This window comes from Chiloscyllium punctatum, chromosome 2 (genome assembly GCF_047496795.1).
Source record: "Chiloscyllium punctatum isolate Juve2018m chromosome 2, sChiPun1.3, whole genome shotgun sequence".
In the NCBI taxonomy this organism is placed as follows: Eukaryota; Metazoa; Chordata; class Chondrichthyes; order Orectolobiformes; family Hemiscylliidae; genus Chiloscyllium; species Chiloscyllium punctatum.
In genome coordinates this window covers 31,592,908-31,618,329 of record NC_092740.1, presented here as the reverse complement: position 1 = coordinate 31,618,329, position 25,422 = coordinate 31,592,908, and the positions used below count along the sequence as shown (strand labels likewise).

At 43.2% G+C, this 25,422-nt stretch overlaps 1 protein-coding gene across 2 annotated transcripts in view; it reads right to left on the bottom strand.

Moving 5' to 3' along the window:
* Positions 1-25,422, bottom strand: part of LOC140495692 (protein WWC2-like) — a 236,338-nt gene that overhangs the window by 27,995 nt on the left and 182,921 nt on the right. For both annotated transcript variants that reach the window (XM_072594682.1, XM_072594691.1), the window contains exon 11: positions 22,571-23,253. In XM_072594682.1, the coding sequence (XP_072450783.1) occupies positions 22,571-23,253 (683 nt within the window). The remainder of the gene's footprint in view (positions 1-22,570; positions 23,254-25,422) is intronic.

Below are 25,422 nucleotides of genomic sequence, written 5' to 3'. Positions count from 1 at the left end.
GAACACACACTGCTCGTCAAATTCACTGTCGGAATTCCTTCGGAGGGACTTCTCAGCTCCTCAGCACCTTCGCTTTCCTGCATCCCCCTCCCATCTATTTTCACCCTTTCTCACCAAAAAGTCTAAACTTTTGTTGAAGTACATGCAACGTTTGTGATTTGCAACTACTGATTCTCCCCCCTTAGATAGGTTTCCTTGACTCAGCAGAGACTAGGGACAGTGCAAAACCTTGATGCCCACCAAAATAAAATGTGGGGGACCTTCATTTAAAGCTTCTGGAAACAGTAGAATGCAAATTGTGTGCACAGAGGACTTATCAACATCTCAATGGATGAGATGATTGTAACTCCCCATTGGAGGAGTGATCTTCGCTATTCCCAGTGTTGTCACAAAAGTTAAAGATTTGTAAAATTCACAGAATTTTCCAATTTTCAGACCCAGGTTGATGGAAAACACAGATTGCAACTCTGTATTTAACAAGAATTACTACTTATCCCACAAAAGAAAGTTCTAACTACAGATTAACAATTATGAACTATCGGCATATGCCATATAGAGTCAAGAGTGTGGTGCTGGAAAAGCACAGCTGGTCAAGCAGCATCTGAGGAGCAGGAGAAATGTTCAGCCATGGGGCGATGGGGTTGGTTAGTGCGGCTGTCTCACAGTGGTTCTCTAAAATGATCCGCAAGTTGGCATCCTGTCTCCCCGATGGACAGGAGATTATACCGGGTGCAACAGATACAATAGATGACATTGGTGGAGGTAGAGGTAAATTTCTGTCAGATGAGGAAGGATGCCAACTTGCGGATCGTTTCAGAGAATATCTCTGGGACACCCACACCAACCAACCCCACCGTCCCGTGTCTGAACAGTTCAACTCCTCCTCCCACTCCATCAAGGACATGCAGGTCCTGGGCCTCCTGCATTGGAGGAGAAAGCAGATGCTGGAGATCAGAGCTGAAAGTGTGTTGCTGGAAAAGCGCAGCAGGTCAGGCAGCATCCAAGGAGCAGGAGAATCGACGTTTCGGGAATCAGCCCTTCTTTAGCCCTCCTCCATTGCCAAATTTTAATCACCCGACGCCTGGAGGAAGAATGCCTCATCTTCCGCCTTTGGGCCCCTGTAATCACACGGGATTAATGTGGAATTCACCAATTTCCTCATTTCCCCTCCCCCCTTACTATCCCAGTCCCAAGCCTCCAACTCGGCACCACCCTCTTGACCTGTGCATAGCCTTTCCCATCTATCCGCTCCACCCTCCTCTCCGACTTATCACTTTCTCCCTCACCTTCATCTAGCTATCGCATTCTTAGCTACCTTCCCCGCCCCCCCCCCCCCCAACCTCAACCCTTCCCTTTTATTTCTCAGCCCCCTGGCCCTCAAGCCTCACTCCCGGTGAAGGGTTTATGCCCGAAATGTCGATTTTCCTGCTCCTCGGATGCTGCCTGACCTGCTGTGCTTTTCCAGCACCACACTCTCGACTCTGATCTCCAGCAATTGCAGTCCTTACCTTCTCCATACCATATATACCCGAGTTATAGTCCCTTTTTTTGACTACTTTTTAAGGTTAAATTTATGGGGTCAACTATTATGTGGATACTATTTTTATGGGACTGAAATTCATGCCCGTCAAAATTCATACTGGATCATTAGCAGAAGCCCAATTGGTCTCCAAATGAATATATGAAACAAAATGACTTATGGTAATTCTGAAAATCTGAAGTGGAACACAAACGTCAGTGGACTGGAAGACCGGGAGAGGAGTGGAACAACTGGCAGACTGGAAAACTGGAGCGGGACGTGACAGCCGGCACACTGACACATAAATGTTAATCTGTGAAGAACTAGGGTCGACTTTTACACAAGATGTATGGAAAATTCCAGATTATTTGGCCAAAAATAGGGGGTCAACCTTTGCATGAGATCGACTGTTACTTCACCGTATATGGTACATCAACTGGTAAAAAATGTAATCCCCTTCTCGATCCCTCTTCTACCCACACACATACAGACAAACACAGACAGGAAAAAAATGAGTGTTACGGGTCAAGTGAAAGACAGGGAAAGCAGCTCAGTGATCCCTGTCCACAGGATTTACTGAGATGAATCTTGTGCTGATCAGAATGCAACTTCTGGATCTTTCTCCTCTGTATTGACATGTTTGCAGGACGCACAGGATGACTGGCTTTCCTTTACAAATACCTCTGACTTAGTACTTAGAAGTCACAACTTTCAAAAGCTGTAAAAAAAGCAAGCTGGTTTTCTTCAGGCTTAATGTGTTTTTTATGACAGAGAAGAGAAACAGCTGACCATATAGAGATCTGAAGGCTTCTCCATATCTCATTCTTAGCCCCAAACTGTTCAGCTACTTGTGAACCAAATGAATAGTCATTGGTAGGCAGAAGGCCTTTACCATCAATAACTGGTCACCAGCTCACAGACCACTCAGCATCCTGTTGCCAGCTGCATCTCCATTTATACAGAGCCCTTGGCTCTCATTCACATGCAAAACATCTACTGCAGCTTCTTCAACCAGCAGCTGTGTAAACAGCACTTAACAACGAGTGTCAGATTACCGGCTTTCAAAAAGTGCAGCAATGCCTCAGCAATCCTTGTTTCTCAAAACAGTTCTTTCCCCTTTTCAGTCCACAATCAGACTGGTAAAACAAACAAAGGCAAGACTTATACAATTAAAAGTAGGTAAAAACCTTAAATTTACCTGGACTATCTCTGACACCTCGCTCCCCTTCCTGGACCTCTCCATCTCCATTAGTGACGACCGACTTGACACTGACATTTTTTACAAATCCACCGACTCCCATAGCTACCTGGATTACACCTCTTCCCACCCTATCTCTTGCAAAAATGCCATCCCGTATTCCCAATTTCTCCGCCTCCGCCGTATCTGCTCCCAGGAGGACCAGTTCCACCATAGAACACACCAGATGGCCTCCTTCTTTAGAAACCACAATTTCCCTTCCCAAGTGGTTAAAGATGCCCTCCAACGCATCTCGTCCACATCCCGCACCTCCGCCCTCAGACCCCACCCCTCCAACCGTAACAAGGACAGAACGCCCCTGGTGCTCACCTTCCACCCTACAAATCTTCGCATCAACCAAATCATCCGCCGACATTTCCGCCACCTCCAAAAAGACCCCACCACCAGGGATATATTTCCCTCCCCACCCCTTTCCGCCTTCCACAAAGACCGTTCCCTCTGTGACTACCTGGTCAGGTCCACACCCCCCTACGACCCACCCTCCCATTCTGGCACTTTCCCCTGCCACCGCAGGAACTGTAAAACCTGTGCCCACACCTCCTCCCTCACTTCTATCCAAGGCCCTAAAGGAGCCTTCCACTAATATCATTTATTGTATCCGTTGCTCCCAATGTGGTCTCCTCTACATTGGGGAGACTGGGCACCTCCTAGCAGAGCGCTTTAGGGAACATCTCCGAGACACCCGCACCAATCAACCAATCGCCCCGTGGCCCAACATTTCAACTCCCCCTCCCACTCTGCCGAGGACATGGAGGTCCTGGGCCTCCTTCACCACCGGTCCCTCACCACCAGACGCCTGGAGGAAGAACGCCTCATCTTCCACCTCGGAACACTTCAACCCCAGGGCATCAATGTGGACTTCAACAGCTTCCTCATTTCCCCTTCCCCCACCTCATCCTAGTTTCAAACTTCCAGCTCAGTAACTGTCTCCTTGACTTGTCTGGACTTGTCCGACCTGCCTATCTTCTTTTCCACCTATCCACTCCACCCTCTCCTCCTTGACCTATCACCTTCATCTCCTCCCCCACTCACCCATTGTACTCTATGCTACTCTCTCCCCACCCCCACCCCCACCCTCCTCTAGCTTATCTCTCCACGCTTCAGGCTCACTGCCTTTATTCCTGATGAAGGGCTTTTGCACGAAACGTCGATTTCGCTGCTCATTGGATGCTGCCTGAACTGCTGTGCTCTTCCAGCACCACTAATCCAGTAATTAAAAGTAGGGCCTAGTGTTGTAGAACAGAGAGACCTAGGGGTTCAAGTACATAATTCTTCAAGGTTTGTATCACACAAAGATAGGGTGGTTAAGAAGGCATTTAGCACGCTTGCCTTTATTGCTCAGATCTTTGAGTATGGGAATTGAAACATTATATTGACGTTGGACAAGACATTGGTGAGGCCTCTTCTGGAATACTGTGTCCACTCTGGTCTCCCTGTTACAGGAACGATATTATTAAGCTGGAGAGAGTTCAGAAAAGATTTACCAGGATGTTGCCAGGAATGGTAGGTTTGACTTATGAGTAGAGGCTGGATAGTCTGGGACATTTTTCACTCGAGCGTAGGAGGTTGAGAGGTAACCTTATGGAAGTTTATAAGATCATGGAGGGTATGGGTAAGATGAATAGTAGCTGTCCTTTCCGTAAGGTGGAGGATTTCAGCACTGGGGACATAATTTTAAGGTGAGATGAGACAGATTTAAAAAAGACAAGGAGGCAATTTTTTAAACACAGAAAGTAGTTTGTGTGAGGAATGAACTTCTAGAGGAAGTGGTGGATGCAGGTACAGCTACAACATTTCAAAGACATTTCGATAAGCACATGAATAAGAAATGTTTGGAGGGAGATGGGCATGTGCAGGCATGGTTTAGTTTGGGATTACATTCGGCATGGACTGGTTGGACCGAAGGGTCTGTTTTCATGCTGTATCACTCTATGACTCTGTGACCAGGATCAACCGTATCTGTCAAATGCAACTATTCCCTAAACCATTTCATCCTGCCCAGCATTTAAGTTTTCATACAATTTAAAATGATGTGAACACTGATGACGCTGGTACTAATTGTCTTCTGCTGGACAAATATGTTGAGCTCCTGTTAACTGAGTTCCAGTGTACTGTCAGCTACAGCCATGAGGTGGCGCTAGAATTCCATTTACAGGAATTAAAATGGCGCATTCAGGCTTTCCAAATGCTTTGAAAATCAAAGAAACAAACATTAAAATAATGTTATTATTTGTTAATAAATCTGTTGGCTGCATGAACCCCAGAAAAAAACTCTAATTGTAATAATCATTCTCATTATTACCAAGAAATCAAGTAGGAAATTTAGAAGCATTACCTGACCCACAGAGTTGTGAGAATATGGAACTTGTTACCATTAGCAGCAGTTGAAGGGGTACAGCTAATTTAGGGGAAATACTTAACAGAAAAGGAAGACATGGTTATGATGGTAAATCTCGATTATGAAGAAATGAAGGCAGGCAAGGAGACCAGAATTGTATGCAATATTCCAAAAGTGACCTAACCATTGTCCTGTATAGCCACATCTTGACCTCCCAACTCCTGTACTCAATGCTCTGACCAATAAGTATAGCTTGGTTGGGCTGTATATTTTATATGCTCTCAAATAAGTTACTGGCCACCACCAAACTCAGCTCCCTGGCTCCATCTGTTAGCTCTGACTATGTCCCTCCCCTCAACGGTATGGGAGAGGGGTATGGGTGGGTTACGCTTCGGCGGGGCGGTGTGGACTTGTTGGGCCGAAGGGCCTGTTTCCACACTGTAAATCATCTAATCTAATCTAATCTGTTGCAAAACCCATTTCTTTCATGTGACAAAAACACTGTCGCTCTTACTGTCATAGTAAATTAATATAGTCTTTAAATACGCCGACATCCAAGCCGCCTTTCTTGTGATTATTCAGTTTGTATATCGATCAGGTGTCAACTTCATGCTCAGCACCAAAAATGGTACATATTTATAATCGGTGATGTCAATTTGTTCTTTCTGCATCCAGTCTCAGTTTAGCCCTACTGTAAACAGTAAAGTATTTGTTTTTGACACCTGTCACAAACCTAATGCTCTAGTCATTCTCCCTGGGCACTTAAGCTAAATCAAATGACATAGAGTCATAGAGATGTACAGCACCGAAACAGACCCTTCAGTCCTACTTGTCCATGCCAACCAGATATCCCAACCCAATCTCGTCCCACCTGCCAGCACCCAGCCCATATCCTTCCAAACCCTTCCTATTCATATATCCATCCAAATGCCTCTTAAATGTTGCAATTGTACCAGCCTCCACCACTTCCCCTGTCAGCTCATTCCATACACGTACCACCCTCTGCGTGAGAAAGTTGCCCCTTAGGTCTCTTTTATATCTTTCCTCTCTCACCCTATTCCTATGCCCTCTAGTTCTGGACTCCCCCATCCCAAGGAAGAGACTTTGTCTATTTATCCTATGCATGCCCCTCATAATTTTGTAAACCTCTATAAGGTCATCCTTCAGCTTCCAACACTCCAGGGAAAACAGCCTCAGACTATTCAGCCTCTCCCTATAGCTCAAATCCTCCAACCCTGGCAACATTCTTCTAAATCTTTTCTAAACCCTTACAAGTTTCACAACATCTTTCCGATAGCAAGGAGACCAGAATTGTATGCAATATTCCAACAGTGGCCTAACCATTGTCCTGTACAGCCACAACATGACCTCCCAACTCCTGTACTCAATGCTCTGACCAATAAAGGAAAGCATACCAAACGCCTTCTTCACTATCCTATCTACCTGCGAATGTGCCGTCATATTTAAGACTGAGTTGACTTTCTGAACCTACAGCTTCACTGTCACATTGACTTGTCCACTTTCCCCTGCCCCACCAAACATCGCTCTGCCCTGTTGCTATCTCAACCACATTGTTGATGAATGATTCTTTTAAGCGTTTGTTATTATGATTCTCTGGTGTTCAGATTATTGCTGTTCTCAGCCTTGATTCTTAAGTTTAAACACAAGCTTTCAATTAAACTACACAGACTGGTCCTCGAACATGCCTTGACCAATATTATGATGGAAAAGTAACCACTGTGAGCCATTCTAACTTGCTTTCTACGTATTTTGTTCAGAAATGTTATTACACAGTCAAAAAGTGTGGCTATGGAAAAGCACAGCAGGTCAGGCAGCATCCGAGGAGCAGGAGAGTCAACATTTCGGGTATAAGCTCTTCATCAGGAATTTGAAAGGGAAGTAGGCTGAGAGATAAATGGAGGGGGGTTGGGGGTGGAATTGGGAGGGGGGGTGGAAGGTAGGTGGGAAGGCAATAGGTGAATGCAGTTGTGAGAATGGTCTTTATTATCTAAGCTGTATGTTGGAATTTTCTACAATGTGAGCAGAGTATTTCCAGCAGATTGTTTGGTGAGAGTGATAGGTTCTTGGGCATTAAGGGATGAAGGAGTCATGAGGATTAGACTTGAAAGGCTGCATAGCCTATTGCTGTTCCTCTTTCCCATGTTGTTATGCTCTTGTAGGAACTGATTGTGGTCAGTGGATCTGTGAACTAAATCCTCAGGATTCAATTGATGTATTTGTTTCATTCCCTGAGATGATGTATAATGCCTGATGCTCGCCTAATTATTCTGCATTTGTGTAGATAAGGCAGAGTATATCGTACCTCTGGTCAGCAAAATGTATTTAATTCTGCTCCCAGGAAGGAATAATGTTACTTGATTTCCCTTATGACTTACAAAGTTCTTTCATTTTGAATCTGAAACTTAGCAGACAGCCAAACAACTTCGAAATTGTGATTGACTCCATTCCTGATGAAGGGGTTTTGCCCGAAACGTTGATTTTCCTGCTCCTCGGATGTTGCCTGACCTGCTGTGCTTTTCCAGCACCACTCTAATCTTGACTCTAATCTCCAGCATCTGTAGTCCTCACTTTTGCCTAGTCTACCAATGAAAGGTCCCATTCGATCACTGGAACATAGGAACTAGGAGTAGGAGTAGGCAATTTAGTCTTTTGAGCCCCCTCTGCCATTTAACATGATTATGGTTAATCTTCTCCTCGTCTCCACTCCACTCTCCAGGCTGCTCCCCACCTTATCAATCCCCTTTAGCATTTTATACACCTCAATCAGATCATCCTCATTCTTCTGAACTCTAGTTGAGTACACGCACAAGCTATTCAACAGCTCCCCGTATGACAGTCCTTTTGTCCCTGGAATCAACCTGGTGAACCTCCTCCAGTGCCATCACATCCTTCCTCAAGTAAGGAGACCGAAACATTGATGATTTTTATAATCCTATGACATATTATTATGAGCTTTCAGATTTTTGCATCACAGCATGGAATACTTTCAGTGGGCAACGACTGCCTTTTATGTTTCTCTTTAACCTCCTGTTTTTAGGATTGTTGTGCAGGCGTTAATATTTTTATACCTAATTCCAAAAAGATTAAAATGAAAACACTGGACACGATACATCCTGTCCATACAATTAAACAGCTCCCAACTGGCAACAAAGGTGTCATTTATAAATCAGAGAAGGAGGCGTCCTGCAAAAAGGTATCTGGTATATTCCGCACATTTAGTTTCATGCGACATCCTTTACACTGTTTATTACAATCGACAATAGACAATAGGTGCAGGAGTAGGCCATTCAGCCCTTCGAGCCAGCACCACCATTCATTATGATCATGGCTGATCATCCTCAATCAGTATCCTGTTCCTGCCTTATCTCCATAACCCTTGATTCCACTATCTCTGAGAGCACTATCCATCTCTTTCTTGAAAGTATCCAGAGACTTAGCGTCCACTGCCTTATAGGGCAAAGCATTCCATATATCCACCACTCTCTGGGTGAAGAAGTTTCTCCTCAACTCTGTTCTAAATGGCTCCCCGTTATTTTTAAACTGTGTCCTCTGGTTCTGGACTCACCCATCAGCGGAAACATGTTTCCTGCCTCCAGAGTGTCCAATCTATTAATCATTTTATACGTCTCAATCAGATCCCATCTCATCCTTCTAACCTCAAGTGTATACAAGCCCAGTCGCTCCAATCTTTCAACAGATGATTGTCCCGCCATTCCAGGAATTGATCTTGTGAACCTACGCTGCACTCTCTCAATAGCCAGACTGTCCTTCCTCAAATTTGGAGTCCAAAACTGCACACAATACTCCAGGTGCGGTCTCACCAGGGCCCTGTACAGCTGCAGAAGGACGTCTTTGCTCCTATACTCAATTCCTCTTGTTATGAAGGCCAGCGTGCTATTAGCCTTCTTCACTACCTGCTGTACCTGCATGCTTGCTTTCATTGACTGATGTACAAGAATACCTAGATCTCGTTGTACTTCCCCTTTACCTAAATTGACTTCATTTAGATAGTAATCTGCCTTCCTGTTCTTGCCACCAAAGTGGATAACCACACATTTATCCACATTAAACTCCATCTGCCATGCATCCGTCCACTCACCTAGCCTTCCAAATCACCCTGTATTCTCATAACATCCTCCTCACATTTCACCCTGCCACCCAGCTTTGTTCATCAGCAAATTTGCTAATATTACTTTTAATGCCTTCATCTATATCATTGATGTATATTGTAAACAGCTGCAGTCCCAGCACCGAACCTTGTGGTACCCCACTGGTCACCGCCTGCTATTCCGAAAGGGACCCGTTTCTCACTACTCTTTGCTTCCTGTCAGTCAGCCTATTTTCAATCCAAGTCAGTATCTTGCCCCCAGTACCACGTGCCCTAATTTTGCTCACTAATTTCCTATCAAAGGTTTTCTGAAAGTCCAGATACACTACATCCACTGGCTCTCCTTGTCCATCTTCATAGTTACATCCTCAAAACATTCCAGAAGATTAGTCAAGCACAACTTCCCCTTCGTAAATCCATTCTGATTCTGACCTATCCTGTTACTGCTATCCAAATGAGTCGTAATTTCATCTTTTATAATTGACTTCAGCATCTTTCCCAACACTGACATCTGGCTAACCGGTCTATAATTCCCTGTTTTCTCTCTCGCTCCCTTCTTGAAAAGTGGAACAACATTAGCCACCCTCCAATTCGCAGGAACTGATCCTGAATTGATAGAATATTGGAAAATGATTATCAATGCGTCCACAATTTCTAGAGCTACCTCCTTAAGTACCCTGGGATGCACACCATCAGGTCCCGGGAACTTATCAGCCTTCAGACCTAACAGTCTATCCAACACCATTTCCTGCCTAATATAAATTCCTTTCAGTTTATACATTACCCTAGGTCCTTCAGCCACTATTACATGTGGGAGATTGCTTGTGTCTTCCCCAGTGAAGACAGATCCAAAGTACCTACTCAACCCTTCTGCTATTTCCTTGTTCCCCATAATAAATTTATCCATTTCTGTCTTCAAGGGCCCAATTTTCATCTGAACCATTTTTTTTCTTTACACATACCTAAAAGAGCTTTTACTATCCTCCTTTATATTTTTGGCCAGTTAGCCTTCGTACCTCATTTTTTCTCCACGTATTGCGTTTATAGTTACACTCTGTTGTTCTTTAGAAATTTCCCAGTCCTCCGGCTTCCCGCTCACCTTTGCTATGTTACACTTCTCTTTTATCTTTATACAGTCCTTAACTTCCCTCGTCAGCGACAGCCGCTTTCTTCCCCTTTGGAATGAACTGATCCTGCACCTTCTGCATTATATCCAAAAATACCTGTCATTGTTGTTCCACTGCCATCCCTGCTAGGATATTGAACCATTGAACTTTGGCCAGCTCCTCCCTCATAACTCCATAGTTCCCTTTGTTCAACTGCAGTGCTGACACTCCCGATTCTCCCTCCTACCTCTCAAATTGCAGATTAAAACTTATCATATTATGGTCACTACCTCCTAATGGCTGCTTTACTTCGAGGTCCCTGATCAAATCCAGTTCGTTGCGCAACAGCAGATCCAGAATTCCCTTCTCCCTGGTCAGCTCCAGCACAAGCTGTTCTAAGAATCCATCTCAGAGGCACTCGACAAACTCCCTTTGTTGGGGTCCATTACCATCCTGATTCTCCCAGTCTACCTGCATGTTGAAATCCCCCATAACAACTGTAGTAATACCTTTGCGACAGGCCAATTTCAACTTCTTATTCAACTTACACCCTACATCCAGACTACTGTTTGGGAGCCTGTAGATAACTCCTGTTAGGGTCTTTCTACCCTTAGAATTTCTCAGCTCTATCCATACTGATTCTACATCCCCTGATTCTACGTCCCCCCTTGCAAGGGCCTGAATATCATTCCTCACCAACATGGCCACCCCACCCCCTCTGCCCGTCAGTCTGTCCTTTTGATAGCATGTATAGCCTTGAATATTCATTTCCTAGGCCCTGTCCATTTGAAGCCATGTCTCAGTTATCCCCACAACATCGTACCTGCCAATTTCCAACGGAGCCTCAAGCCCATCCACCTTATTTCTTATGCTTCGTGCATTCATATATAATATTCTTAATTTGTTACTCCCCTCACCCTTCCTATCAGTCCCTATTTTACTCGACCATACATAGAGAAAGGTCAGTGACCTGAACCATTAACTCTGTTCATTGAACATGCCTAAAAGGAGACTAGAAGTTGAAACTTTCCATTTTGCATTCATCAGAACTAAGAACCACGAAACAGACTTGGAAAATAAAAACATCATTTTATACAGCAATGAAAAAAGAATGTTGATCAGTTGGCCCATCGTTGGTTTGGAGGTGCAGCAATCTTAATTCTCAGATCAGAAAGTAGATTCTGATTGGTCAGGATGCTATCATGGGAATGGAGCAGAGTTTGGCTGTCTTTCTAGCACAAACAAGTACATCACGCTGTGAGGCCCTCTGATAAATTTAAATTGTTTCTTGATGTCACTCAGCACAATCTGGATTGCAGGTCGTTCTGCTATAATGCACATGTTGTTATTGCGAGTTAGCTGTAATGTGATTGACGATTTGGGGACACTGTTTCTAAAGCGCAACTTTTCTATAATGTGGAGAATGCAGCCATCATGTTATAGAAAAACTCCCTGCATTTAATGAATAATTTCCAGTCGCAGAATCACACCTAATACTGGTTGCAATTTCAGAGGTTTGCAAGCTGATGGAGTATACTTCACGCTCTTACATATTTCTAACATGTAAATAACGAGCTTGTACTATTTCAATCCTCAGCTGCATCAAAGAACTTCTTTACACAATTTAATAAACTCTATCGTGGATCACATTTACCACCGGAATGGAGCAATCAAATAAACTCCTTTTCCTCGAATACTGGTTGAGAAATCTGACAATGAAAACCTCATTCTACTAGTCAGTACTCATGCTGAGATTTCTACAGTCCTATGCACTATAAGATCAATTTTATTGGTAACCTTGTGAAGAGGTTCATGTTTCACCTTGATGATGAGACAGGCCATTTCAAAATTATCCTACATGATACCCTGATCACATCATCACTTATTTTAAATCATGAAAATGTATGAACGTGCTCCATGTTTGACCCTGGTTGGTGCCAGGTCTCCGAATACCGTGGAATGGAAAGGTGTCTCTAAAATTTGGATGACAGGTTAATTCAACTGATTATCTCATCCTGCTACTACACAGTAAACCCACAAGTAATTTTCTCTATGAACAGAGTGTTGTTACCAAACCAAACAGAAATTTTGTTGACCACACAAATGAGTAATGTGATATATGAGTTTCAGTGCCGGTGTGATGCCAAGTACGTTGCCTTATGCCCCAATGACTAACAACTGTATCCAACCAAACTTCCTACTGATCATTCACAGCAGGCAGCTTGCCAATTATGTTCAATCAGACTCTGCTTGCAAGCCTGAGAAAATTATATCCACCATTCGACTTGATGTTGCTTTTGGAAATCATTTATTCAACAATCCGGACTCTGCTGAGAATTACACTGGAAAACAATTTAAGATCATCAGCTCCGTGTAATATGCTAGAAGCTACATATACAAGTACATGGTTTTAGACAGGCAACAGGAATGTGCACACACATTGTCCATTCTCAAAAAAAGGGTCACGGAGACAGCCAAACTCTGCCACATTCCCAGGGTAACATCCTGGTCAATCAGAATCTACCTGCCTGGTCTGAGAAGTAAGATCAGCAATTCATGCTGTATTTCTATGCCAATGATGGCCCAACCAATGAGCACTGTCTTCACACGCTGTATAAAATGGTGTCCCTTTTTTCAAGTTTGTTTTTTGCAAGATGAATGCAAGATGAAAAGTTACACCTTCTAGCTTTCTTCAACAATGTTAAAATTTCCTTTACCCCACAGATGCCAGCAGACCTGCTGAACAATTACACATTTTTATTTTTCAGATTTCCAGCATCTGCAGTGTTATGCTTTTGTTTTTTTTTATCCTCAGTATTGTCCCCATTTCCTGTCAAGATCCTGACTCATGATGGGGAAGAACTCTGCACTTACAGCAAACCTGCACCTTAGACAGAATTGTCATTCTTGGAATGCATGTCAAGATGGTGGAAATAAACCCATTTCTGTGTGGTTCCAGTGGTGTAGGGGCGGGTGCTTAGATTCAGAATCTGTACAAATTTTTTCAGATCAGTGTAGGCAACACCCTAAAACTGGAGTACCCAACTCAACTGCATGGTTTTGTGGTTAACCAGCATGCCTTTTCTTTTTGTTCATTCACTGAATGAATGAATGGCTAGGCCAACATTTATTGGATTAGTGGTGCTGGAAGAGCACAGCAGTTCAGGCAGCATCCAAGTAGCTTCGAAATCGACGTTTCGGGCAAAAGCCCTTCATCAGGAATGGGCAACATTTATTGCCCATCTCTAATTGCCCAGAGGGTAGTTAAGAGTCAAACTGCACGGAAACAGACCTTTCAGTCCAACCAGTTCATGCCAAACATAATCCCAAACTAAACGAGTTCCACCTGCCTGCTCTTGGCACATATCCCTCCAAATCTTTCCTATCCGAATGTCTTTTAAATGTTGTGATTGTCTCCTCATCCAACTTTTCCTCAGGAAGTTCATTCCACATGGGTCAACCATATTGTTGTGGGTCTGGAGTCACACATAGGCCACAGTAGGTAAGGGTAGCAGATTTCCTTCCCTAAGGGGCCTGATGGTTTCCAACAATTGACTACTGTGCCTTGGTCATCATTATACTCTTAATTCCAGATTTGTTTTTTAATTGAATTTAAATTCCAAGATCTGCCATGGTGAGAATTCAATCTTGAGTCCCTAGAACATTCCCTGAGTTTTGGGATTAATAGTCTCGTGATAATAGCACTGGGCCGTTGCCTCCTGTACTAATGCTTGCTGGTGAACTCTGCACACAGCAGGAAGCCCCACCAGTATTGTGTGTCTCCACTATCACCTCCATTCAGTACATTCCATACCCTAACTAAGGACTTAAGCCCAAAACGTCGATTCTCCTGCTCCTCGGATGCTGCCTGACCTGCTAAGCTTTTCCAGGATAACACTCTTGATTCTGACCTCCGGCATCTGCAGTCCTCACTTTCTCCTAACTACATGCCAAATGCAAAATACGTTTTCATGTCACCTTTGTTTCTTCTGCAGATCACTTTGCATCCATGCCCTCTTGTTCTTGTTCCTTTTACAAGCAAGAACAGTTCTCTCTATCTGCTCCATCCAGCCTGCTACCTTTATCAAATTCTCCCCTCAGCAAGGAAAACAGTTCCTCAAAACTGATGTTTCTCATTCCTGGAATCATTCTTGAAAATTGCTTCTGCATTCTTTCCAGTGCAGAACTTACAACTGTACCCAACACTGCAGCAGAGATCTAACAAGCATCTTGTACAAGTTCAACATCACCTTGCTCTTGTACTCTGTGCTGCTATTAATAAAGCCTGCAATAAGCATCATATTAACTGCTCTCCCCAGCTGTCCTGCCACTTTTGATGCTTCTGCAGCCCACTTTGCATTGCACCCTTTATTTTGCATTGTCTTTCAACATTCTTCCTACAAAAATGCATCACCTCACAATTTCTTTCATTGAAACTCACCTGTCATTCTAACACTCATTCCACCAACTTGTCAAAGTCCTTCTGGGGTTCTACACTGTCTTCGTCACTATTTGCAATATTACAAAATTTATTGCAAACTTTGAAATGTGACAGCCAATCTACTATCCTTGAAGGCTGGCTATTTTTTAAAGGGAAGCTGGATGAGACGTTTGCTTCAATGTAATTGCCTTGGGAGATGGGAGGACATCGTGACAGATGCAGCACTGAAGCAGGATGGGCAGAAGTAGAAAGGGTGTGGTCCTGCTGCGCAATGCTGCTGAGGTTTGTGCCCTGCAAGTTGCCCGGGCATTTAAGCACACAATGCTTCACTGCTGAACCTGACTCTGTCCTCACACAATCCTCATCTATACCCTGTTTCCAGAAGCAGACAGTGGGTATCAATTGACTTCAATTCCAAATTGACAAGTCCAGCCACACAACCCCTTCTATATTAACCTGGCGTAAAGATCGAACTGAAGCAACCCAATGATTGATGTCAATTAACTCATAGAATCATAAGGATGTACAGCATGGAAACAGACCTTTTGATCCAATGTGTCCATGCCAACCAGATATCCTGAATAAATCTCATTCCATTTGACAGCATTTGGCCCACATCCCCCTAAACCCTTCTTATTCATATATCCATCCAGATGCCTTTTAAATGTTGTAATTGTATCAGCCTCCACCACTTCCCCTGGCAGCTCATTCCAGACATTCACAACATTGTCTGCGTGAAACAGTTGTCCCTTTTATGTATGACTCCATTTTCAAGGAGCTATGAAACTGCACTCTATGGTCTCTTTGTTTAGCAACACTCCCCAGGACCTTACCATGAAGTGTATAAATCCTGCTCTGAATTGCCTTTCCAAAATAAAGCACCTCACATTTATCTCAATTAAACTCCATCTGCCACTCCTTGGCCCATTGCCCCATCTGATCAAGATCCTGTTGTAATCTGAGGTAACCTTGTTCGCTGTCCAGTACACGGAGAAAGTGAAGACTGCAGATGCTGGAGATCAGAGCTGAAAATGTGTTGCTGGAAAAGCGCAGCAGGTCAGGCAGCATCCAAGGAGCAGGAGAATCGACATTTCGGGCATCAGCCCTTCTTCAGGAATGAGGAAAGTGTGTCCAGCAGGCTAAGATAAAAGGTAGGGAAGAGGGACTTGGGGGGGGCGTCGTCGTTGGGAATGCAATAGGTGGAAGGAGTTCAAGGTGAGGGTGATAGGCCAGAGTGGGGGTGGGGGCGGAGAGGTCAGGAAGAAGATTGCAGGTTACGAAGGCAGTGCTGCGTTCGAGGGATTTGACTGAGACAAGGTGGGGGGAGGGGAAATGAGGAAACTGGAGAAATCTGAGTTCATCCCTTGTGGTTGGAGGGTTCCTAGGCGGAAGATGATGTGCTCTTCCTCCAACCGTCGTGTTGCTATGGTCTGGCGATGGAGGAGTCCAAGGACCTGCATGTCCTTGGTGGAGTGGGAGGGGGAGTTGAAGTGTTGGGCTATGGGGTGGTTGGGTTGGTTGGTCCGGGTGTCCCAGAGGTGTTTTCTGAAACGTTCCGCAAGTAGGCGGCCTGTCTCCCCAATATAGAGGAGGCCACATCGGGTGCAATAAATGATGTGTGTGGAGGTGCAGGTGAATTTGTGGCGGATATGGAAGGATCCCTTGGGTCCTTGGAGGGAAGTAAGGGGGAGGTGTGGGTGCAAATTTTGCATTTCTTGCGATTGCAGGGGAAGGTGCCGGGATTGGAGGTTGTGTTGGTGGAGGGTGTGGACCTGACGAGGGAGTCATGGAGGGAGTGGTCTTTTCGGAATGCTGATAGGGGAGGGGAGGGAAATATATCCCTGGTGGTGTGGTCTGTTTACATCCCCCCCTCCCTTTTTTTATATATTCATCCTTTGTTTTTACCTTACTGTTTAATATTATCTTGGGGGGTGGGGAGAGGGATTTATTTATTTGTTCTCTACTTAACGATTTTCTCGCCCCCCCTTGGTTTGTTTTATTATTCTATATATATATATATATATATATTGGCCCGGGGGTCTAGTTAATATTGGTGGGGGGAGGTGATTACCTTATTCTATTTTACCTCTGTCTTTAGGAGCGGGGTTGTTTTCCCTTGTTATTTCATAATTATTTATATTTAATTATTACTTGTTGAGGTTGTAATTTTATAGTTATATATGTTTATACATGGTATTAGCATTAGAAAATATATCTATGTGTTGGTGTGGGTGAGGGGGTGGGGGTAGGGTACTCACTGTTAACTCTAGCTCTGTAGTATATTTGAATTTTCCTCACCCTATTGAGGAGCGCCTGGGTCAAGGGTGGGGCACTGGTTGGGAGAGGATATGATGGACCTTTTGAAAGGAAGTGATACCCCCTGGGAACAAGGGGGGAAAATCTCCATTTAAATACGTTTTATTTTTTTGTTATTTAGAAATAGTTTTTTATTATACTGTTGTGAGTGTATTAGAGAGCCTTTATTTTTGTGAATTTTATATGCTCTATACTCGGGATGTTCTGGATAGGGATTCCCCTCCCGACGGGTCTCAGATTTGCCCGGATGATGATGGTTGGTTAAGTGGTGCACCTGGAATGTCAAGGGGAGTAATTCACCAGTCAAAAGGAAGAAAATATTATCAAACCTCCAGAAAGAAAGGGTTGATATAGCTCTCCTACAGGAGACACACTTATTGGATAAAGAACACTTGAAATTACGACAGGGTGGATTTGATCAGGCCTTTTTTTCTTCTTTTAGCTCAAAAAGCAGGGGAGTTATTATTCTTATTCGGAAGAATTTCCCTTTCAAAATTCTAAATCAGATAAAAGATGAATCTGGACGATATATTCTGATTAAAGCTCTTATAAATGGAGAGGAACATGGGATTTTAAATTTGTATTGCTCCCCCGGCACATCCTTTTAAATTTATAACGGAAGCCTTCTCAAAATTGATGGCTCTTGGTGCCCGTCATACAATTATAGGGGGAGACTTTAATTGTATTATGGATCCGGAAATAGATAGGATTCCCATGAGTACTGCAGGAGTATCTCCCAGATCGAGACAATTGGTGGATCTGAACAAAGAATTAGGATTAGTAGATGTATAGAGATGCCTTCATCCACAGGGCAGAGATTTTTCTTTCTACTCCAATCCACATAAATGTCATACCAGAATCGATATGTTTTTTGCCCCCTCGAATTTTTTAAATTCCATATCATCCTGTAAAATAGGCAATATAGCAATTTTCCATGACGCTGCTGTATATATGGAAATCAAAGTAAGGAACAATGAGACATGCCCCCGGCATTGGCGTATGGACCCCTTCCTGATGAAAGGTACTAAATTTGTAAGGTACTTCTCTCAAGAATTTAAAACTTTTTTGGAATTAATTTAGGTACGGCTAGCAACCCATCAATGATGCGGGAGACCATCAAAGCTTACACGCGAGGTTTGATCATCTCATACCTAATGACCCAGAAAAAATTAAAGGGAGAACAACAGCTCACTTAAAAGCTGCTGAAACAGCATACGCTGATAGACTTTCTATTATCAAATTGCAAAGGATTACGGCCCTTAGGACAGCTCTAAACACCACGCTTACCCAAACGGCTAAGAGGGAAATATTATTTGCAAAACAAAGGTTATATGAATTTGGTGATAAACCAGGTAGATACTTAGCATTTCTTGCAAAGAAAAGGGAGGCCCCTCAAACTATCACTTCTATCAAGGAAAGTACGGGTATTTTGACTCATGATCGTAAAAGGGTTCATGCAATCTTTAGAAAATTTTATTCTGATTTATATAAATCGCAGGATTGTGAAGACAGGACTAGGAGGATGCAATCATTTTTTAAAAATGTGACCTTTCCGGACCTAACTCCGGAACAGGTATCGGTCTTAAATGCTCCCCTAACAATCCAAGAAATACTTGACGCAATCAGACAACTTCAGAGCGGTAAGGCACCGGGCCCAGATGGCTTTCAAGCTGAGTTCTATAAAGAATTTACAGGAATATTGGCTGGTCCACTTATGGACATGTATAACTGCTCATACAGTCAGGGCTGTCTCCCGCCTTCGCTGAAAGAGGCAAATATCTTTCTTATCCTTAAAAAAGGAAAGGAACCAGAAGATTGCGCATCAGACAGACCAATATCCTTGCTAAATGTAGATTTTAAAATCCTCTCTAAAACGTTAGCATTGAGGCTAGAAAGGGTATTGCCACATATCATAAAGGAGGATCAGACGGGGTTTATTAGGGGCCGTAGATCATTCAATAATGTTAGAAGGATTTTGAATGTGATTCAAGCCTGCCATCAGGGAAAGATACCAGGAGAAGTAGTCTCATTAGACGCAGAAAAGGCATTCGATAGGGTTGAATGCTCATATTTGTTTTACACATTGGAAAGGTTTGGCGTTGGAAAGGTGTTTACCAAATGGGTCTCAACATTGTATAGTGATCCCAAAGCAGTTGTGATTACCAATGGTTTAGGCTCGGATAGCTTCAGTGTGGATAGGGGCTGCCGTCAGGGATGTCCTCTCTCGCCATTGCTATTTACGCTAATAATTGAGCCACTAGCAGAAGCTATACGGGCTGACCCTAATATAATGGCCCCAGGATTGGTACAGGTAAACATAAAATTACCTTTTATGCAGATGATGTTCTCTTATTCCTCAGTAATCCTCTGATGTCCGTGTCTCGCTTAATCCAAGTTATTAATACATTTAGTGCATTCTCAGGCTATAAAATTAATTTCTCAAAATCGGAGGCTATGCCAATGGGTGGCCTTGCTATGACACCCCACTTAGCGGACGGATCCCACTTTCCCTTTCGGTGGTCCATGGAGGGTCTCTTATATTTAGGCATTTTTATTACCCCAGTATTTGGTCAGTTATACAAGGCTAACTTTGTGCATTTACTAGAAAGGATAAGGCAGGACCTCCAGCGATGGGGAGACCTTCCAATTTCCTGGTTGGGTAGAATAGCACTGATTAAAATGAATGTCCTGCCCCGTCTCCTATACCCGATGAGAATGCTTCCAGTGATGCTGCCGAGGATGGCTCTACGTAAATTATATGGCTGGTTCCTTTATCTGGAATCATAGACAGCCCCTCATTAAGCTGAAGAAGCTACAGCTTCCACAGGCAAGGGGAGGATTGGATTTCCCAGATTTTAGGAAATATCAGTTAAGTTTCCTATTAAGTTACATAGCTGATTGGGTCTTGTCTGACCTGCAATCAATCTGGCTGGCCATCGAGGCTTCTCAAGTAAAATGCCCACTTATTAACCTTTTATTTTCAGACAAGAGGAAAATCATTACGGATCACTGTAAAAACCCTATAATACTAAACAAAATTAAAGCTCAGAATATAATGCGGCAAAATGAGGGCAACTCACAGAAAACATCCCCCTATGCTCCGATAGTGGGAGCATGGGGATTTCAACCAGAATTTACAGATGCCACTTTCAAACTCTGGAGATCCAGGGGTATCTCCTATTTAGGGGATCTACTTAAAGAAGGGGTCCTGATGTCTTTTGAACAGCTGCGTCAGAAATTCGGATTACCTAATGGAGACCTCTTTCGATACTTCCAAATTCGAGATTACATACAGAAGAAGACTATGTTATTAGATAGTCTTTATCAATCAGATAGAGAATGTAGAGTGCTACGGCCAATGGGGGTATCTTCCGTCAGTACTATTTATCATTTACTACATGATGAAGTATCGGGAGATATGGACAATCTGCTTAAAACATGAGATCAGGATTTGGGACTAGAAAGCTCTATAGAAACGTGGAATGACATTTGGGAAAATGTCAGAAGAATCACCATCTGCAACAGACCTCAGGCTATTCAGCTGAAGATACTTCATAGGGCCCATATAGCACCGGATAGATTGGCAAAATTTAAGGCAGGAGCATCTCCAATGTGTCCCAATGTAAAATAGAGGTGGGCAATCTTGTACATTGCCTATGGACCTGTCATAAGATCCATAGATATTGGACTAAAGTAGCAAGTGCTCTGACAGAACTTTTAGGAACGGAAATTAGAGTGGACCCTGTATCTCTCCTTTTGGGCTTTTCGAACTTACCCTCCCTGGATATGCACGGGAAGAGATTATTTTCTATTCTCTCTTTCTATGCAAGGAAAAATATTTTGGTAAACTGGGTGGCTGAGGGCCCCCCTTGACTTTCAAATTGGCACAGATTAATTATGGAATGTATTCCCCTTGACTTCCTTACAAATATGGTGCATCAAAAGACCAAATTATTCCATAAAATATGGCAGCCCTTCTTGAATTATATAAATACAGATATTTCAGCCATACTAACAAGGGCTTTTATTTAATTGAGATTACGAACCTGGCTGGTCCGGGGCCCCTTGGCAGAGGAATCCCGCACAAATACGGGTTTTGTTACATTTGATATTAACACATTCCGAGCATGTATCTCACTACCCAATTTCTGTGTTATCTATCGTTTTTTTTTCTTATTTGAATAATGTAAGAGACTTAATTATACACTCTGGTTAGTTGTAGGTTAGATTAGTAGTTAGTTGAGTTTTGTTTTTTTCTCTTGATATTTTTCTTTTGTTAAATTTTGGTTATTATTTATTTAAGATTTAATTGTATATCAATGTTTATACTTGGTTTTTTTTATTTTTGTAAACTTGTAAAAATGTACCACGAGGAGCTTTGTCGAACGCCTTACCGAAGTCCATATAGATCAAGTCCACTAGTCTCCCCTCATCAATCCTCTTTGTTACTTCTTCAAAAAACTCAATCAATTTCACGGGACAAAGCCATGTTAACTATTCCTAATCAGTCCTTGACTTTCTAAACACATGTAAATTCTGTCCCTCAGGATTCTCTCCAACAACTTGCCCACCAGCAATGTCAGGCTCACTGGTCTATTGTGTCCTGGCTTTACCTTACTACCTTTCTTAAATGGTGGCACCACGTTAGCCAACCTTCAGTCTTCAGGTACGTTGTCTATGGTTATTGATGATACAAATATCTCAGCAAAGGGCCCAGCAATCACTTCCCTAGCTTCCCACAGAGCTCTAGGGTACACCTGATTAGGTTCCAGGGATTTATCCAACTTTATGTGTTTTAAGGTGTCCAGCACCACCTCCTCTGTAATATGGACATTTCTTCATGATGTCGCTATTTATTTCCCAACATTCTCTTTCTTCTATGTCCTTCTCCACAGTAAACAGTGATCAAACTACTCGTTTAGTATTCCCCCCATGTCCTGCAGTTCCGCACATAGGCAGCTTTGCTGATCTTTGAGGGGCCCTATTCTCTCCCCAGTTACCCTGCTGCCCTTAATATATTTGTAGAATCCCTCATCATAGTTCAGGGATTGATCTGGGACCCCTCCTAGTCTTTCAGGTCCAGTGGCACTTTTGGTGGTTCTTCCCCAAGTCAGCATCCAAGGCAATCACCAAACTCTTATAACAAATGCAGAAACCATTAGAGAAACCCACCAGATCTGACAGCATCTGTGTACAGAGTTCTGAGGAAGGGTCACCAGACCCAAAACTTTGATTTGTCATCAGCGATGCTGCCAGACCTGCTGAGCTTTTCCAGTAACTTCTGTTTTTGCTTTTGAAACAGAGTTAATGTTTGATTCCAGTATGATTGTTCTTCTGAGCCGAAAGGTATTGGAAAATAGACTTTTTTTTCCACTTTTGACAGGAGCAAGCGGTCAGATGTTGTGGAGGCCCAGTACCCCTAAGTGCATAGTACTCTTATCTCTGAGTGATGAGACTCCTTACCTGCAATGCCTTCATTTAGTGTAGAAAGAGGGACAGCCAATTCCTCACTGAGGCCTGTAACCTCATTCAGGTATTGTCCAGTTCTGCTTCGAATGCCAGACACAATGCTCAGGTAGGGTGGCTGAGTCCTACTGGTCTGCTCAGGCGGGAGCAGCATTTGGCCATCACTGTTGCCGTAGAGGCCAAGACTCGAAAAACCACGGTGCAATTCACAGTCTTCAAAGTCTGCCGTGAGGTGATGCAAAGGCGACGCCTGTGCTGAAGACAGAAATGCTGCATCCGAGACCAGCGGTGAGCTGGGAGGAGACAAAGAAGACAGCGAAGACCTGGACGACAATGAGGTTACTGATTTGGGAGGCTCAACTGAGGATTTCACAGCAAGTCCCGAAGCAGAGGATTCAGCGGAGTCCCCAAACGCTGGCTCTTTGGGGGATTTGGTCACCTCATTTTCGTGGATAGTGGTGATGGGCCCTGAAGGACTGTAGCCGGTTTTTTCCTGTAGCATAAAGTCGAGTTTGTACTGGTAGTCCAGGTCAGGTGTTTGATCTGACTGGTTGTAATAAAGCTCGGTGGAACTGAGCGAGTTCAGGGATCCTCTGCTGGAAGTGTTGAGGGACCCTCGGCTTGATGTCAGTGACCCTAGACTACTCCCAGACGAGACTGACAGTGTGCTCGCTGAGAGACTGTAAATGAGAGAGATACATTAAGTGAGAAACGCCTTCATGATAGTGCGTCGACAAAACTGTCACCATGGTAACTCAGTTTTAATAATGAGTTGCTTATTAATAGCACTGCCTCTGGGCTGCTTCAAGTATGTCAACACTGTTATCAGCTCAGGGGAAGAAGGAGTTAATGCTCCACGTATCACTTTGCATGTCTGTGAGGATACTGCCATTAAAAATATTTCTTCATAACTTCCATCCCTTTAGATTATGACTTAAGGGTGGTTATGTGGCAGTAAATAACTATAACCTTCTGAAAACGCTGATCAGTGTGAACTTGCCCCCAAAGGTACATCAGCAAGTTATTAATACATTGCCGATGAACATTTAACTGAATATTGTGGGACAGTTTCAAACCTCCAGTATCAGAATAAAGGTTTTGAGATTACAAATTGTCATTTAAAATTCTTTCAATTCCCAGAATACTTTGGGAAGAATTAGCTTGATTACAGCAAAGAGACAGCACATCACAACATGGAAAGGAAGTATTTCTATAATGTATTACAGGATATTAAAACAGTGAATCAAAGGAGGAGTCCAAGGCACGGATGGGATGGATAGGAATGTAATTTTTCTATTAATTGAGGGGTCAATAACCTGGAGATATAGATTTAAGGTAGCTAAAAAGGCTAGGAGGATTTTATTTTCACTCAGAGGGTGGTGGGACTCACTGCCTAAAAAGATAGTTGAGTCAGTTGAGTCAGAAACTATCGTAATGTTTGAACAGTCTTTAGAAATTCACTGGTTATGTCATAATCTCCAGGAAAACGGAATGAACGTGGTCAGGTTGTTGTCATAGAATCTCTACAGTGTGAAAACAGGCCCTTTGGCCCAACAAGTCCATACTAATCCTTTAAAGAGTATCCCACCCAAACCCATTCTTCTACATTTACCCCTGACTAATGCACCTAATCTAAACATCCCTGAACACTATGGGCAATTTTAGCACAGCCAATTCACCCAAATTGCACATCTTTGAATTGTGGGAGGAAACTGGAGATCCTGGAGGAAACCCATGCAAACATGGGGAGAATGTGTAAACCCCACACAGACAGTCACCCAAGGTTGGAATCGAACCCAAGTCCATGGTGGTGTGAAGCAGCTGTGCTAACCACTGAACCACCATGCCACCCTGACTGAAATATAGCCTGGCCTCACAAAGGCTCAGTGCGACTGAGCATCAGCATGGGTGGCAGCAGTAGGATTCGAACCCACATCTCCAGAGAAACAGTGACCACTAAGTGATGTGCTGAATGATCTCCTAGTATGCTACTAATGCCTGAGTCTCCTGACCAAGATTAACCATGGACCTCCAAGTGAATGTCAGATGAACTTTATCTGGGTCATCCTTTAATTGCTTTGTGCTCAGTGCAAGGTAACCCTAAACTATGTGGGGGAGGGGAAAGGGAAAGATTTTCCTGTGATTTTCTATTTCTGGCAACTTCAGGCCTATGATTTTGCTCAAAAATAGCAAGCTGAACAAGTAGTTTCCTTATTGTTTGAATTTAAATGATTACACGTGTTTAAAATTTCTTTAGCAGTTCTCATTTGAATTATTTCTCACTGTGATGAACCTGTTCCTTTGACGAGGCTAGATTGTCTTTGGGTTTTTTTCAGAAAGGTTGTAAACCACTCAGACTCCAAAACGTCTGAGTATTTGGATAGATTTTAGGGCCCATTTGTTTACAGCTAACAAATATTGCCTCAGGCAGAAGATTTTCATGTTTTAAAATAGCTTGTATAATGAAAGGGGAATAGCCAGTCCTAGCAGTTGAGTTTTTGATTCAGTTCAGCAGCAGTATGTGTGAAGAAAGGCCAGCCTGGTACTCTCCATCCTTCTGCCCTTCTGAGTTCATAACCTGTAAGCTTTCTGTGTCATTTTCACTCCTTGTGCTAAAGGGCTTGTTTACTGGGACTGTTGCAAGCATTTTGGAACAGCATTATTAAGTCGGGATAGCCTTTCGGGTTCGGATAGGATAAGTTATTCAGGTATTCTAATTTCGATTTGTTGTGTTTCGGTCTATAATTTTGTAAATAAATTCTATTTGTTTAAAACTTGGCATCTGATCAGCTAATTCACTCCGGGAATATCCACTATACACTTAGCTGAAACAAACAGCAAAGTTACGG